We start from the raw sequence: 16884 nt of genomic DNA, 5'->3' as shown, positions 1-16884 counted from the left end.
CAACATCTCTACAAATAGATCTCAAGGTAGGTGATAGCCACTTATTCACAATCTAGTGTAATAGCCGCTAACCAATCAAGCGCAGCGACTCCAGCGCGCTCGGCGCTTCCACCCACCATCAATCCAATTCCCATCAGCATCTCCTCATCTTGCGCCTCACTGTGCAGCGACCATGAACACGTCTCTTTCTCAATAATCAATAAGAAAACCCACTCTCAGCAACAGGCCCCCACTTCGTCACCGCCACATCCGATCAGAATGCCTGACCCGCAACCACCACCCCGCATCCTCACGACCCCAAAGCCACCTCTCCGCAATTCCTCCCAGAATGGGCAATTAAAGCAACGACGAAACCCAGCCTCCACAACCCTAACCCTTGACCTCCTCCTCACTGTCCTCTCGCGCACAATCTTCCACCCCTTCGTCGCCTGGATCATCGTCCTCTGTCTCCGCGCCCAAGCCACGCCCTACACGGCGACGCCCTTCATCGTCGCCGCGGGCTACGCAATCCTTCTCTCTCTTCTGTCGATCCTACAGAGTCTGAACCAGCAGATTGCGTACGGGGAACCGCGGCGCGTCGATCTTAGCGAGGAGGTCGTCGTGGTTACGGGCGGAGCGAGCGGGTTGGGGCTGCTGATTGCCCGGATCTACGGGTTGAGGGGCGTGAGTGTTGCTGTGCTGGATGTGAAGAAGGAAGAGGAGCTGGAGGGATGGGGAGAGGAGATCGTTGGGGTGCAGTATTATCGATGTGATGTTGGGGATCGCGCGGCGCTGGAGGCGACGGTGAGGAAGGTGGAAATGGAGGTATGTTCTTTCTTTATTTTCTTCTTGGTTCGGGGGGATGGTTTGCTGGGATGTGTTCTGCAGAGGCGGACGGGGGTGATGGGTTACATGCTGGTTTACGTGACTGAAGACATTGGTGGCTTGGAGGTGTTTATGGCTAACTTTTATTGCTTCTTTTCTTCTTCTTATTCCTTAGCTAGGGACACCGACTGTGCTGATTCATTGTGCGGCCGCTCGAATCAACGGTCAATCGCTTCGAGATCTCCCCGCGGAGGCGTTCCAGAAGACCATCCGAACCAACTTGCTCGCGGCTTTTCATGCCTACCAGGTTTTCCTGCCACGGATGCTGTCCGCCGCCACGGGCGGCACCATCGTGACTGTCAGCTCAGTTCTGGGCCAACTATGCGCGGCTGGGCTGGCAGACTACTCGGCGAGTAAAGCCAGCTTGAGCGCCATGCATCGCACGCTAGAGGCGGAACTCCGTGCGTCGGCCGACGATGACAAGGTGAAGATGATCCTGGTGGAACCCGGACAGATTTCAACGCCGCTTTTCCAATCGGTCAAAACGCCAAACCGCTTCTTTGCGCCCGTCCTCGAACCAGTCCATGTGGCGCAAGAGATCGTTTCTGCAATTGACAGCGGGAGAGGCGCCGTGATCCGACTACCCACATTTGCCATGCTTGTCAATTGGTATGCGGTGATGCCTGCGAGTCTGCAGCAATTTGCGCGGTATCTGAGCGGGATTGACAACGCCGTGACACAAGCCTCCTCGTCCCAGATAAAATCGTCAGCCACCACTACTCCGCCAAGCAACCAACCACCACAAAGCGAGCCGCTTTCCGTAGCCAAGAAATGTTGAAATGATGGCGAGTGGGCGGTTGCGATGAACATTTCAAGAGTGTGGAACCAGCCACGCGATGAATATAGACAAGGCAGATTCTTCCACTCAGTTTCAACGTAGAGCGTAAGATTGCCCCAAAACTTCCCAGGGAGAGCAGTGACCAATGGAAAAGCGCAGTATGTGATGAAGCCTCATCTACTGCTCCGTGGCCAGAATCATTTTCTCGCGCTCGCTCTGTCTCTTCTTCAGATTGTCCTTCTTGGTGTGCTTCCGGACGTTCTCCTCGCGTCTCTTGATGGCCATCAGCTCCTCTCTCTTGATCTCGCGAGCCTTCTTGATCGGCTTGGGGACGTGACGCTGGCGTCTGATTCTCTTGATCTCGGGCATGTGCTGGTATCTTTGGATCAAAGCCTGGTCGTACTCCAGCTTGGTGCGCTGGCGAGCACTCTTGATACCGCTGCGATCGGACGCATTGGCGCGCCACAGGCGGATGTTGCCATCGTCGGAGCCCGACAAGACATACTTGTTGTCCGGCGTGAACTTGGCGGAGAAGACACTGCAAGGTGTTAGTAGAATGCAAATTTAAAATAAGACATGATAGAAACGTACCGTTGCATGCGCTGTGTGTGGTAGATGTCGCGAGAGTGGCCAGTAGCCCTGTTCCACAGGCGCACCGTCTTGTCGTAGGAGGCCGTGACTAGCTCCTGACCAGTCGGGCTAAAGTCCACATCCATCACTGCCGCAACATGGTCCTTGAGGACATTCAATGCGCGGTCCATCTTCCGCATATCGAACAGGTAGACGTTGTGGTCCTCGTTCGCCACGGCGAAGTTGAACGCTTCCATTGGATTCCAGGAGATAGCGTTGGAGGCCAGGCGGAGGGTCATTTTCGTCAGGGGCGACGAGGTGCGAAGATCGTACATGATGATCGAGCGATCGATGCCGGTAGAGCCAATGATAGAGGTTTCCGTCTGGTTGAAGGCAACCGACGTGATCGTATCAACGTTCGTAGGCCAGTGAAGAGTTTGAGAAGGAGTGGAGGAAGGGCGAGAAAGATCGTAGATCGAGATCTGGGACGACGCGGCAGCGAAGTATGGGAGATCACGATGGTGCGTGACCGAGGTGAAGGCACCCTGGCCGAGATAGGTGGCTAGTGGCGGGGACTCGGACGAGGAGTTGTATGGGTCGAAGAGCTTGATGGTCTTGTCGCTGGCGCAAGAAAGCAACTTCCGGTCGGGCGTCCAGCATACACCCTTGACAATGTTGTCGTGCGCCTGAGTTTCCCAGACTTCTCCCTGCGTAGTCAAATCCCACACTTTTACCACACCGTCGCCGCTACCACTGGCGAACCGTTCCAAAGAGCCCGGATCCTTGGCCATCGTGTACACACCGTCCACATGTCCGTCGCCCATTTGACCCAGAAAGGGTGCGGCGAACAGACGCTCTAGCTTGGTCGCATTGAGAGCTCGAGTGTATTCTCGGGCACGCTCGAAAGGATGTTGCGCCGGGTCGAGGTTCCGAGGCTGTCGAACAACAGCGCTTCCCGGGGCCTGCTGAGAGGAAGTGGGACGAGAAAGAGCTTTGATTTTCTGCAGGAGTTATGTCAATCATTGTCCGACTAGTAGATAAAGCCGTTTAGCTTAGACATGCTCACCATGGCGCTCTCACGATATTCTCTATACCGAAAACTGAAGAAGAGAAATTCAACTCGGACATTAAAATTTCTGGGATACTTTTTTTCCATTGGCGGCGGGCGGGTAGGGCCGATTGTGGTTGGCTCGCCAAGCCGCGGGCGGTGAGGGCGGCAGCTGCAGCTCGGACTCCAGCGAGTGACGATAGCCAAACCTGTAAGCTTCCTGTCCTCCTCCATCGTCCATTATACCCTCCATCCCATTACTCATCAGCTTTCTCGCCTCCTCACATAGTGTGCTAATAGCTACGTCTCTCTCGGCTTCAAATTGTCACCGCAAACCTCTCACCTGCCCCGCCTCTTCTCCCACAGCACCGTCTTCAGTCATGGCGCCCTCTCCGACAACTGCTGGGCGGATAGAGGAAGCCCGGACGCTCGCAAAGAACGACCCTTCGAAAGCTGAGAGCATCCTCAAGGAGACTCTCTCTCAAGGCATCGGCTCGACTGAGGCCTCGTCCCGTGATTACGAAAATGCTCTGGTCTCGCTGGGAGAGCTCTACCGTGATCAGAAGAAGCCGCAGGAAATCGCCGAGTTGATCAAGACAAGCCGCGATTCCTTCTCTTCATTTGCCAAAGCAAAGACAGCTAAGCTAGGTAAGACGGTGTTTGTGTGTTGATTGCGCATGAAACATAGCTGACGAATGTGCCCATCTCAATAGTCCGCCAGCTGCTGGACTTGTTCAGCGAGATCCCGAACACCCTTGATATTCAAGTCTCCGTGATTAAGTCATGTATCGAATGGGCCGTCGCAGAGCGGAGATCTTTCCTTCGTCAGAACCTCGAAACTCGGCTTGTGGCCATTTACATGCAGAAACAAACCTATTATGATGCCCTCACCCTCATCAACTCTCTTCTTCGCGAGCTGAAGCGCCTGGACGACAAGCTCATGCTGGTCGAAGTACAGCTGTTGGAGTCGCGCGTCTATCATGCATTGGGCAACCAGGCCAAGGCACGTGCAGCCTTGACGGCTGCCCGTACATCGGCCGCCTCTGTCTATACCCCTCCCAACCTGCAAGCCGGCCTGGACATGCAGAGTGGTATGCTCCACGCAGAAGACAAGGACTTCAACACATCATTTTCGTACTTCATCGAGGCGCTAGAGGGATACAGCTCTCTCGATGAAGGCGAGAAGGCAACCGCCGCTCTTCAGTACATGCTCTTGTGCAAGATCATGTTGAACTTGGTGGATGATGTGACGAACTTGCTGGGATCTAAGCAGGCTCAGAAGTATGCTAGCCCACGATTGGAGGCAATGAAGGCTGTGGCACGTGCTCATGCGGATCGATCCCTTGAGGAGTACGAAAAGGCTTTGTCGGACTACAGGTTCGAGCTGGGTAGCGATGCGTTCATCCGCAATCACCTTCGCAGATTGTACGATGCCATGTTGGAACAGAATCTTATCAAGGTCATCGAACCTTTCAGCCGAGTCGAGCTCGACCACATCGCTAAGATGGTGGGACTGGATACGCAGCAGGTGGAAAGGAAGCTTTCACAGATGATTTTGGACAAGGTCATCATTGGAGTGTTAGACCAAGGAGCAGGATGCCTGATTGTTTTTGACGAGACGGAGCGTGACCAGGCTTATGACGCCGCCCTAGATACTATTGCGAAGCTGAGCAATGTGGTGGAGGAGCTGTACACTAATCAAGCCTCGCTGCTGGAGTAGACGCAGGTAGAAGCTTATTGACTTATGTATGCTCAAGCAATGCTATAGTACTGCAAATACCTCCTAATAAGACAGCTGTTAGCAGAGTTGTAGATTGGCTTCAGTCGACCGAGATGGTGGCTGTTGCTGGGGGATTGTCCCAAACGGGTAAAGCGTGACCGCGGCGAAAGAATCGCGACTTACACTCCGAATCTCCAAGTTCCTCTCCGCCCAGAACATCCAGTCCATCTCGTACGCGCGCCTTCACCTTTCATCGCCGTAGGGCTTCCGCGTCCAACATCTTTCCCTTCTGAACCTCCCTTGAATCCTTCCTTGCAGTTTTTGTTATTGCATTGGGCACCAGCCATGAACGCTCCGATCCCTCCCAACTACGGCCGTGGGTTCCCACCCCAGGCCGCCCAACGTTCCCCTGCCACGCCTCGTCGCGGACCTCAAGCACCAGGTTCGTCCTGCCATCTTCCCTTCAAACAATCGGCCACCGCTCCTCTCAATGCTTCACAAGTAACATGTGTTCTGATTCTAAGTAGCACCAATGCCTGCTCCGATGTCTCAACACGGCGTCCCTCCTCAACTCCTTCCCATACAACAGCGCAGTATGATGGCCGCCAACGCGGCGAACGAGGCCGCGCTCCGTCGCAGTCGCAAGCCTACAGACAAGAACATCCCCGACGGAATTGAAGAAGTGGTCATCGGCGAAGGTGTCCAGCAGTATAAGAGCCTCCGCGACGTCGAAAAACGCCTGGACGCGGCTATCGTGCGCAAGAGACTAGACATCCAAGATTCAATCAGCAAGACCGTCAAGAAATACCGCACCATGCGCATCTGGATCTCCAACACGGTGGACAACCAACCGTGGCAGAATGCCTCCGGTCAGAACGGCGCCAGTAACCCCGGGTCTGGACGGTATAAGGTACGCATCGAGGGGCGCCTGCTGGATGACGATAGCGACCCGACGGCCCCGGAGGACAGCGACGAGGAGGATTCTACTGCTGCGGATGATCAGGCCGGCAAGAACGGCGACGCAATGGAGCAGGATGGACCCGGTGCGACCAAGACCAAGACCAAAGCCGCGACGTCGTCCAAGCGGTTGCAGCAACGCTTCTCGCACTTCTTCAAATCCGTTACGATCGATTTTGACAAACCTGCCACCACGAACCCGGAGGATGTCAAGCCTATCACATGGAACAAGCCGCAATTACCCCCCAACGCCGTTACGCTTCCCCCCACTGCGGACTTTGATTCCATCCAGTTTTCCCGCGCGTCGCAGGAGAACCTTAACGTGACGGTTAGTCTCGTACGCGACGAGACGCCGGAGCGGTACAAACTGAGCAAGGAGTTGGCGGAGGTTTTGGATGTGGAAGAAGAAACCCGCAGTGGGATTGTTCTCGGAATCTGGGATTACATCCGCGCCATGGGGCTACAGGAGGATGAGGAAAAGCGACTCGTTCGCTGTGACCACCGTCTACGATCGGTATGTGATCTTCCTCTTCCTCTTCCTGTTTCTTACACCTCGTTCCTTCTCCATCGTATCGACATACTAATACTGTTCCATTCAGATCTTCAATCGCGACCAAATGTTCTTCCCCCAGATTCCTGAAAGCATCGGCCCGCATACCAGCCCCATCGACCCCATTAAGCTTCCCTACACCATCCGCGTCGACTCCGACTTCCACAACGACCCCACCCCAACCGTCTACGATATCCAAGTCGCCTTGGAAGATCCCTTGCGCTCCAAAATGCTCGCCCTTACCCAGAACCCGCAGTACACCGCCGCCATGCGCCAGATCTCCACGCTAGACGACCAGGTCGCGCTCATCGTGCAAGCCCTGACGCACTCGCGCGCCCGCCACTCCTTCTTCACGGCCCTGAGCAAGGACCCCGCCACCTTTCTCCGCCGCTGGGTCAACAGCCAGCGGAGGGATCTCGAGACCATCCTCGGCGAGGCCACGAGAGGCGGCGGCGAGGACGCCAGTGGGCCCGAGTTCCGGAGAGGCGGCACCGACGGCGCATGGGATACCCCCGTCGCGAGAGAAGCGGTGCGGTATATGCTTGCAAAGCCCGAGGCGGCAATGGGGAGGGCTCTTTAAAAAAAAAAAAAACCTACCCTACTCTTTTCTCGGGGGCTTTAGTGCAAATTTCCCCCTATTTTTTGTAACATCGGTACGTATAACGTGCCCACCAGCAATTCCTCAAATGCTCTGCTCGCGACCCAAGGATCACCTCTATATGATGAACACCTCGTTTACCCAGCTCACTCAGACACACACAAAGTTGTGCATGCTGTTAAACCACGATTTTTTAAACTCACGTATTTTTATTCTCTGATACTATGATTGATCCCTCCTCCGCTGGCTTTTTTATTACTGTCATTCTCACCTAGTTCTCGCTAACCGGTCTTAAAAACTATTTATGGAATAGATCCCTACCTCGGTGAGATAGACAGGTTCGGTCTGGTCTGGTCTGGTCCGGTCTACTTATTTTCGGACCCAACACACCAGAAATCATGCTTCCGGCGATTCAGGTGAACGTTTGATTTAGGAGGTAAAGAGGGAGTGGGGGCGCTCACGTGGTGTTTGATTTGGGATTATTTGCTTCAAAACGCTCTAGTCAGCTTATTTTCTGCTGTTTCACCTAATATTACTGGAATCACCTCGACTTTCTCGGCCGCAATCTTCTTATTCTTATGTACTACTTGGAGAAGTTGGGACGGTCGTGTCGAGTCTAGGGTTATCACATTGCGAGATACCAGGTTTGACTACGACGGACCAACTGGATGAAGACGATGGTAAAGATATATTTCCGTTTCGAATCACGTAACACAACATGAAATTCTGAGCCAATTAGAGAACAAGAAAGAAAAATAAACCTCATAACACTATACAATCCCGTCTTGCATGAACTTGGGACACAGCGGGAAACAAAACTCGATGCAGGGGGGGGGGGGGGGGCATCTCGCTCAACCATGTAAGAATCGAAAAGGATAAGCATGGGATTATTAATTAAGCAACAATGCAACCGCGGACGGAATCATAAACACGATGGCCTGGGCCTGCAGGGTCCCGCGGAGAAAGGAATCTAAAAATGTAACGGTCTCTTATTGTGGAAGGGAGATGAGGTTGAGTTGGAGGGGTTCTTGCATCTCTACCTCTTATTGTTGTACTGGAGTGGAAGGAAATTTCACCCACAAGTCCAAATAACGCAGCTAGTGGGCGTGTTTGAATGGAGAGGGCTGAGGCTCTCTTGGGCAGAAGAGCGGAGTGTCTATGAAGCCACATGAGCCTTCCTCTTCCGCAATTCCTCGGCGAGACCCGTATCCACCGCGGAAGCGAGCTTCTCCTCGGATACATCGTCCAAGAAGGGGCTGCCTTCCTCCTGCTCCAGCTTGGAGGCCGCTTCCAGGACGACCTTCTGAGCGATATCCTCCTTCAGCCGGTCGAATTGCTCCTCCTTCTTAGAGTCCGTCACGACTCCCTTGGAACCCTTCTCCTTCTCGCCAGCAGCGGGGCCACGGAAGCGCTTCAGGACGGTCTCGACCATCTTGGAGAACCAGAAGTAGTTGAGAAAGTTGAGGACCACGTTCGAGATGACGTAGGTCAGAACCAACCAGGTTGGGGTCCCGGCAGCGGTGTAGTTGGCATACTTGGAGAGCTCTAGCTGAGCTTGAGCGCAGGCTTCATTCAGACCGCAGAGAGAGCCGTCACGATTCTGGAACACCTGGGCGGTGATGTCGATGGGCTGGTTGAGGGCGGTCGCTACGGCGGTAGCATCCCAGGTTTGATTGAGGGCGTACCACATGTCTTTGTAGACGGCGACGGATTGCCAGGTACCCCATACGAGACGGCAGCTGAAGAAGGTGAAGAGCAGAAGCATACCATTGTACCATTGAAGCTTGCTGCCAGTCATGTTGACCTTGTCGAGAAACCAGTGGATGTTGAGGAAGGGGCTGGAGAGTTCGTAGAGAATGAAGACTGGAGAGTAGAAGTTCACGAAAGGCCTCTGCAATTAGATATGAGCGGTTAGTCTTGAGGCTGGAGCTTTCAGATGGTACAGGGATACACGTACGAATCCGAAGCTAAACACCCAGAGGGCACTGATGCCATGGAACAACATTCCGACACCAAACATCTTGATGTAGACAGCACTGACGATCAGATCATAGATGAAGTAGCCAGCAGCGAATGCAGAGACCAATCCGCAAACTCCTGTGTAGCCGTAGACTCGTTCGGCAGTGTTCATGGAGGACCGCTCTTCGTCCACCCACATAGCCCAGAGGGCCATGGCGTTGATGAAGGTGCTCTGCACCAAAGATACGACATGGACATCCCAGTTGAGCTTAGTCCGTCGATTTAGATTGGGGTAATGGCGTGGGAAGAGTATGGGAGAGAGCCAGGGGGAGAGGAAGAAGTGGATAAAGAGGTAGCCGGTGAAGGCAATGATGATCTCGTGAGCATGTTCGGTGACAGCCGGCACATTTAGATAGAGAGCCCAGGGCTCGACGGCTTCACGCAGCCATTCTGGCGGCGGCGGAAATGGGTCCAACATCCCGGTTGACCACTCCCCAAGCACGACAAGGGGGGCTGAGTCAATAAAATGAGTGGATGAGGAGAGGGACAGAGATCAGTTATGGGGAGGGGAAAGGAGGAAGAGGAGGTGGAGGAGGAGGGGGGAATAATTGGGGGAGAGAAGGAAGACGCCCGGCGGAGACGGAGGACGGAGACTAACGGCCCTTAGTCGGTCTAGACTAGACGAGATTAGAAGCAAGGAGGACCAGCCATGGTGGAGAAACAGAATCCTATTTAAGTCTCCAGTTCATGCTTGAGGGGGGGAAATTGGGGGATCATTGCAGTCATTCCGTTCAATGCATGCAACGCATTGTTGTTTTTGCCCGGTTCTGGTTCTGTTGGGAAAAAGGCTGACTCAGCCATGGGGAAAGAGCATGTGATCCAAGCCAAACAACACAAAAGTAATCCATCCATTCATCAACTCATTTCAATTCAACTAGTATGACTATCATGCATAATACTTCATCATCACAAAGGAAATCACAGAACAAAGGAGAGCCATTCCAACATCGTCCAACCCCAGTTTTCTCTGGGATCTGGGACCTTATCAACAAACACATTCAGCTCAACCAAACGCTGGAGTGGGTAGTAGTAGTAGTAGTAGTAGTAGTAAAAGTATATGCTCATGAAGAATCAACATCACGCGATGAGGACCCCTCACTGTTCACAGGGTACAAAAGAAGACAAAATACAACGTCGTGCCGCCGGATCTCATGCCACAGCACTTGTGACCTCAGGTCCGATGCCACTGTCACTGTGCTGCCCGTAAACCACCAATTTCGAAGAATCCTCGTCTAATTTGAGCGGGTGATCGTACTCCTCTTCCTCCTCAGAATCACCTGCCCTTGTCGTTTGAGCGTCATCATCAACGTCCGACGCCTCGTTTCCCCCCGCCTCTCCGTGACCATGATCGTCCGCTACGGACCGTGGGCCGACTGAGCTAGCGGCGCTCACCCGTCGATCGGCGGCAGAGACCACACTGCCGGGTCCGTACACGAGGCTGTCCGCATAGGTGCCTGTGTAGCTAGTTCTCCGCTCGGTTCCTGCGTCGCTCTCTTCCCCGCTTTGGTTCTCGTCCTCCTCAGGAAACACTTCGTTCTCCTTGTTGGCCACGGAGCTCTTGCCACCCCACGAAGCCTTCCGCTGAGAGAAGTTGGATTTGACCGAATGGCTGCGCTTGAGACCCGTAAACCCACTGCTAGCACTCACGTGTCGATCTCCGGTGCCTCGATTTCCAGTCACGTTACTGAGACTGAGGATACGCCTTTCCTTGCTGTTTGTAGGAGGCGCGCCTGATCCAGCCCGCGATCCAGCCGGAGCTCGCTTTTTCAGCGCCATTCCAACACTGCTGCCCAGAAAGTTGCGGACATCCCTGGTATTGGTGGCAGTACTTGCAGTACTCGGGCCGCGGGCTCGGGATCCACGACCTTTCTTCATATTCAGACTATTGGGTCGGCTGAGAAGGACGCTGCGAGCATGGTCAAGGACACCTTCCAAGATCCGCTTTTCCAGGCTATCCGCGCGGTCTTCCATGAGCTGCATTTCCTCATGACGAAGATCAAGAGCCATTTCCAAACCAGCAACTTCCTTCTTGAGACTCGCCGTCTGCCTAAGAAGATCATCCTTCTCAGACTTCAGGCTGTGGATGATATTCAGAAGAGAGTCCTTTTCCTCACGGAGGGTTTCAATCTCAGCTTCCACCTGCTCGCGCTGTGCATTTCGTCTCTCAAGGGCAACTGCCGCCTCTTCAGCCTCTTTTCGACGTCGCTCGTTGTCCTCTGCTATCATGGCAGATTGCGCAGCGAACATCTCATTCATCCTCTGAGAGGTCTCCATAATGTCCTTGTGCATCTCATCGAGCTTCATCATCTGATTGACTGATGAATCGGTGTTGGTGGCATGGTCGATCAATGTGTCCAACTTCTCATGGACTGGCGCATTGGAATTGGTAGCATGGCCAAGGAGCTCTTCAAGCTTCTCGTAAACCTGACCATTCGTACCCGTAGTATGACTCAGAAGTTGATCTAGCTTCTCATGGACTTGATCATTGGTGACACGTTCAACTAATGTGCTCAGTGTCTCCTGAACCTGGTTACTCTTGGCGTGTTCGAGAAGACTGTTGAGTTTCTCCTGTACTGACGTGTCGTCGTACTTCTCAGGCTCCGGTGGCGGCAGGGCTGGAAGCAGTGGGGTGATGGTGGAAGGGATTGTGGAAAGGTCCATTCGAATTTCCTGCGCAGACTTTTGGGAATGGTCATAATGCTGTCCAACGACAGCGAGAATTTGTTGAATTGATTCAAGCACTTGTGGATGAAACTCATGCAGCTGGCTCTCCACGCGATCGGTGGCAGCAGCAGCTTTCTCAAGGTCTGATCGAGCTTGCTCCTGCTGTGTCTTGACTTCGTTGTGCATCTCCTCCAACTTGTTGTAAGACTCATCAACTTTCTCGAAGAACGTCTGGGCATCGATAGTCATGCGCTCGCATGCTTCAGTGACGCTGTTGCCCATGGATCCAATTACAAGCTTAATATCTTCCGCCAGGGACTTCGTGCTCGTAACAGCCTCGAGGTGTGCATTGTCACGGTCTGCAGCCTCAGAAAACTTGGTCTCCAAAGCAGTGTCCATGGCCGCGTGAACCTCGTCGTACTTGGCCATAACCTCACCGAGCTTCTCGTCGATCTTCGAACCCAATTCGACGATGATGGCTGCTCGGGTCTCATCCTGCTTTATCATGGCAGCAGCGTCTCGCTCTTCCTTCTCGAGCTTGGTTGCATCTTGCTCACCTCGTGCCCGCTCAAACTCCCGGTTGATGAGCTCAGTGAGTTCGTTAACGTTCTCCGCAGTTGTAAAGCTTTCTGCAGACACTGCCAGGCCTTCGAGTAGTTGCCTGAGCTCCGAAAGCCCTTGGTCACTGCCATCCAGTTTGCTCTTGAGCTCGTCCCCGAGGCCCTCCACGACAGCCCTAGCCTCTTCAATCTTCTCTGCAAGACCTGCATGCTCCACCTTCCGTGCATCGAATGCTTGTCCAGTCATCTCGTTATCAGCATCAACCTTTTCGCGAAATTCCGTCACGAGTGCAGTCAGATCCTGGATTTCCGTCTTGGTCGGCAATGTCTCGATGTCGGGCAGCTTGAGCTCTTCAATCTGGGTCTTCACCTCGAAAATCATGGCTTCAACAGTCTGCAGGTCCGCTTTTACCAATTTCTCGGCGTCGTTTCCTTCAGGTGTTGCTTGGCCCTTCGACTCGTCAAGGGCGACCCACATGTCCTTCATCAGCGTTTCTAGGGTTCCAATCTCAGCTTTTGTCGGTCCTTCCGACTCAAAGCGAGTGGACAGCTCGGCAATGGCCTCCTTTGTCTCTGCGACAATAGCTTCCAAGCCTTGCAATTGTTCTGCCCTGGCAATCTCATCAACAGCAGGGAACTTCATCTCGTCCAGCTGAGATTTGGTGTTTCGGAGTAGTGTTTCTATGGCATCCGTGTCTTCCTTCTTGGCTGTTGTCTCGTTCACGGGCTGATCGCGAGCGACGATTCCAGTCACAGCGCTCTGAAGCTCGTGCAATCCAAGCAGAACCTCATCAAGATGCTCCTTTTTCACGATGTCTTCAAGAAGCTCGCTAGTTCTAGGAGCACCTTCGATAGCCTCAACCTTGGTCTGAAGTTGTGAAATAAGGGTTTTAAGTCCCTCAAAATCATTGCTGACATTCGGGTTGCTCGGTTCGCTTGGAACATTGGCCAGCATCAATTCTCCCCCGCGAGTTGTTTCGGGCTCATCGTTCTCTGCATGGTTTCCCGTATGAGACTGGCGTAGCAACTCCACGTCTGCTTTCAGACTGCTGAGACCTTCCTTGAGAGTGTCTAGAAGCTCGGTATGATCGATTTCCACTGGCTTCACCAAGAGCTTTGCAAGATCCTCTTTGATTGTCCCGACACCGTTGTTGACTGCGTCAATGATTTCACTGGTGGCCGCAAGGAGATTTTCACCCGCGTCCTTCGGCTGGTTGTTCTCCTCACGGAATGTGTCCAGACTTTCGCGCAAGGCAGCAATGATATCCTCTTTGTCGCTGTGCTTTTCGGTGGTTTCGGCCGGCTCCGCGCGAACTAAGCTCATATTCATGGTGTCGCGAAGCTCCTCGATGTGCTCCTTGATGATCTTGGTTATCTCATCGTTGCTCGTCGACTTATGCTGGTCGGAAATGTCGCGAATCGCATCGAGTATCTCATCCTTTTCAGTCGCAACATTGTTACGAATGAGAAGGTTGCTCATTGTCTGACGGAGGTGTTCGAACTCCTTCTCCATAGCGTCAAGAAGCTCAGGTGTATCAGGATTACCGCCAGCACTGTTAGAAAGAGCAGTTTCTGTTATGGTCTTCTCCATATCAGCTTGTAGCAGTCGGAATCCTTCTTTGACTGTGTCCATAATTTCATGCTTGGCAGAAGACTCCGATACAGTTGTGGCATACCCTTCCACCTCCTGTCGCACGATAGCAATTCCATCTTTGATAGCGGTGAGCAATTGCTCGGTGTCTCTCTCGTTCGTCGCGAGATGTTGACTCAGTTCTTCTTTCATGCCATCGAGGTGCTCTTGAAGCTGATCGAGCATTTGATCTCCTGAATTTTGGTTTGCAGCGTTTGCTTCTTGTAAGCCAGCGGATATAGCTTCCATCAGGTCGTCTCGGTTGAGTTCGATTTCGCGGGTGACGGCATTCTGGCTTTCCATTCCTTCTGCGATGGCATTGAGAATCTCGTCGCGAGAAATATTTGGTTGTACACTAGTGCTAAGGGCAGATTGCTGGGCAGCGAACGCCTTGTTGATGACATCGGCCACATCCTCCTTCGTAATGTGGAGGTGCTCCGTAGCCTTGGCCGACGCGAAGTGCGCCTCTAGGCCCTCCGACATGGCACTTAAGATCTCATCGCGGCCAAGCCCCGAGTCAAGAGAATCTCTAGTGAGGGCACTTTGAGACGTGATGGATTCGGTGACTGTCTGCAGTATCTCCTCGCGGATTCCATCGAGATGTTCCCGTTCAAGGGGGCGAGGAGCTGGAGGTTCAAAGTTCGCAAGGCATTCATGGATTGTTTGAACAATTTCCTCTTTCGTGATGCTTGGTGGTTGCTCGAAACTCTGCATACCAGCTTGGACAGCTGTCAGCACCTGGTCATAGGTAACAGCCTCTTCGTGCTGCGGCTTATATTCCTTCAGACCTTCTGAGAGGCACTCAAGGATTTCGTCTCGCTCCAAGCCAAAATTCTGTAGTTCAATCTCAGGCTTATACGTTTCCCACGCTTCTCTTACAGTCTCGAGGATGTCGTCTCTTTCCATGATAGGCCCCTGAGGCTCCGGACGCAGTTGTGAGAAGTCGAGCTCGTCTAGAGCTTGCTTGACAATGGAGTATATCTCTTCGTCATTCACGGCAGTTCGAAAGTCGGAAAGTGACGATGAATGCTGTCTACTCTCTTCGATAATCGACGCCAGTTGTCCTTTAAGTTCGTGTAGACTATTCTCGACGATCGCAGCAACCTCTTCCTTCTGGAGCCCACTAGGCTTGTCTTCAATGGCTCGAGAAGACTCAACATCTTCAATCTGGCGGGCCAAGTTTCTGCCCATCCCTAGAACCTCCCCGCGCAATTCACGAACCAGCGCTTTCACCTGGTTTGTCATGCCGCCTCCTTCTATGACACTATTCTTGACAATCTTCATGATAGCGAGCATCTCCTCGGTGCGGTGATCATCCACAGGGACGAGAGCACGCTCTGAGTTGACATTAATGTCATCTGCCCCCATGGATTTTGACCGAGTCAGAGTATTTTCTGCCCTTTCCTGCTCAAAGTCGTCGAGGCTGCGGGCATTTGAGCGAACCAATGCCTTGCTTTCAGCATCTTCCTTGATTAGGCTGAGGATTTCCTCTAGCATGTTTGTGACAGCACTCTCGTCCGGATGACCAGGAGCCTCCGGCACTGGCTTAGCTTTGATCTCTTCCACGACCTCAAGGAGCTTGTCTTGGTTGTCTTTCGTCGCCATCTCTCGCAGTACTTTCTCTAGCAGTGCGATACTCGCAGATCCGTCGGAAATTGGCGTTGGTGATCCGCATAATTCGCGTTCCATTGCTGCGGCAAAAGGATTAGGACTAGACATTCGCGGTGCCGAGTAGCTCTTTTTCGAATTCGGAGAACTATCCGATTCCCTGTTGTTAATACCATTCTCAGAACCCAGTAGAGAACTGAAATCCCACCTTGTAGCAGCCTCAGGATCGAGAAACTTCGAAGCCAAGCTGGATGACAGATCACGGAGGCTTTTTCGTATATCTTCATCTCGGGCGTTGGTCGCGGCCTTGAGACTCACAAGGTCCGTGGCGTTGTCTTTGCTCCGTCGGCTCAACTGGGCCATTTCACGCTGCAGATTGCTGGCGATATCGGTGAGACTGTGGATCTGAGTAGATAAGGACTCAAAGCTAAATGGGTCGGGACGCTTAGGTCCCACAAACGGGTCGGAGTCATGAAGCTTATGTTGGACATCGCTGTCCAAAGGCAATTGCATGTTCTGTAGAGCTAGCATAGTTGCAGAAGGTGGAGTGCTTTCTCCGAGAATCGGTCGGGAGAGGTACCGGTTAGAGATGAGGAGGTTGGGCATGTCTCGGTCAGCTTCTTTACAGTCTGGCGAGCTATTGACGGGCGTCTTTTCCTGTGTTTTAGAGCCTTGTTCCAGGACAGATGCCCGTTGAGGTCTCTCCGGCGACCTGTTCTCCAAGTAATTGAGGAACTCAGAACGAGCATCTGTGTTGTTCTGGAAAGACTGCATACGCCTATGGAATTGGCCTTTGATTAGGGACTTCTCTGGTGATTTAGGTGGCATCGAGTTGGTCGTGTATGGACTGGGAGAATTTTCGCGGATCTTTTCTGCGAAATTGGCCGCTGCGGCTTGAATGCCTGGGGAGACATTCGATCTGGTCACAGGGCTGGTAGAACTGGGGTTCATGGGTAGCGGAGGGGGTGCCCGTTCGGGATCCGAACTGTCCCACCTTCGTTTCCACGAATCCAAGGTCAGTCATCACGCACTATAGGATGTGAAACTGGGGGATCATCAAAGACCCCCACTTCAGGGCACGGATAACACGTACATGGGCACGGACTGATGTCTCAGCACCAATTCTCGATCATGAGAATTCTCGCGAGTATGTGAAGGCATGATGGCCTTTCGAATGTGTCTGTGGGTGGAGTAGGTGGCGTGTGTCTGTCGATGTCTGAGCGGAAAGTGGATCGATGGATAGATATCCGCAATGTGTGGGAGCTATGATCATAAAAAACGCGCAGCAAGTCAAGGTCGTGAAGGCATAGCAGGTCGT

The 16884-nt window shown here is 53.0% G+C and overlaps 5 protein-coding genes across 5 annotated transcripts; 2 read left to right on the top strand and 3 right to left on the bottom strand.

The window, feature by feature from the left end:
• Positions 1–1984, top strand: BO97DRAFT_407239 (NAD(P)-binding protein). The gene is made up of 3 exons (XM_025695599.1): positions 1–26; positions 86–804; positions 980–1984. The coding sequence occupies exons 2-3, from the start codon at positions 259–261 to the stop codon at positions 1640–1642; spliced, it is 1209 nt and encodes a 402-aa protein (XP_025549070.1). The 5' UTR covers positions 1–26; positions 86–258; the 3' UTR covers positions 1643–1984.
• On the bottom strand, positions 1820–3281 carry BO97DRAFT_436422 (rRNA-processing protein SOF1; the record flags this gene model as incomplete). The annotated part of the gene is made up of 3 exons (XM_025697786.1): positions 1820–2180; positions 2234–3213; positions 3279–3281. The coding sequence occupies 3 exons, from the start codon at positions 3279–3281 to the stop codon at positions 1820–1822; spliced, it is 1344 nt and encodes a 447-aa protein (XP_025549069.1).
• Positions 3282–3487: 206 nt separating this feature from the next.
• Positions 3488–7062, top strand: BO97DRAFT_373514 (SWI-SNF complex subunit; the record flags this gene model as incomplete). Its single annotated transcript, XM_025692910.1, has 6 exons — positions 3488–3908; positions 3974–4976; positions 5180–5202; positions 5243–5422; positions 5508–6451; positions 6537–7062. Coding segments are annotated over exons 1-6 (2943 nt in total), but the record flags the coding sequence as incomplete, so codon positions are not given.
• Positions 7063–7931: 869 nt separating this feature from the next.
• Positions 7932–9832, bottom strand: BO97DRAFT_373511 (TLC domain-containing protein). Its single transcript, XM_025692909.1, has 2 exons — positions 9043–9832; positions 7932–8976 (listed from the first exon to the last, which is right to left on the bottom strand). Exons 1-2 carry the CDS (start codon positions 9520–9522, stop codon positions 8242–8244), a joined length of 1215 nt encoding a protein of 404 aa, XP_025549067.1. The 5' UTR covers positions 9523–9832; the 3' UTR covers positions 7932–8241.
• A 272-nt stretch (positions 9833–10104) lies between these two features.
• On the bottom strand, positions 10105–16863 carry BO97DRAFT_150061 (uncharacterized protein). Its single transcript, XM_025690163.1, has 2 exons — positions 16660–16863; positions 10105–16497 (listed from the first exon to the last, which is right to left on the bottom strand). Exons 1-2 carry the CDS (start codon positions 16725–16727, stop codon positions 10254–10256), a joined length of 6312 nt encoding a protein of 2103 aa, XP_025549066.1. The 5' UTR covers positions 16728–16863; the 3' UTR covers positions 10105–10253.
• Between the last annotated feature and the right edge of the window lie 21 nt (positions 16864–16884).

Source organism: Aspergillus homomorphus (genome assembly GCF_003184865.1).
Source record: "Aspergillus homomorphus CBS 101889 unplaced genomic scaffold BO97scaffold_33, whole genome shotgun sequence".
Classification (NCBI taxonomy): domain Eukaryota; kingdom Fungi; phylum Ascomycota; class Eurotiomycetes; order Eurotiales; family Aspergillaceae; genus Aspergillus; species Aspergillus homomorphus.
Note: the sequence above shows the minus strand (reverse complement) of the source record. Positions and strands in the feature narration are given on the sequence as shown.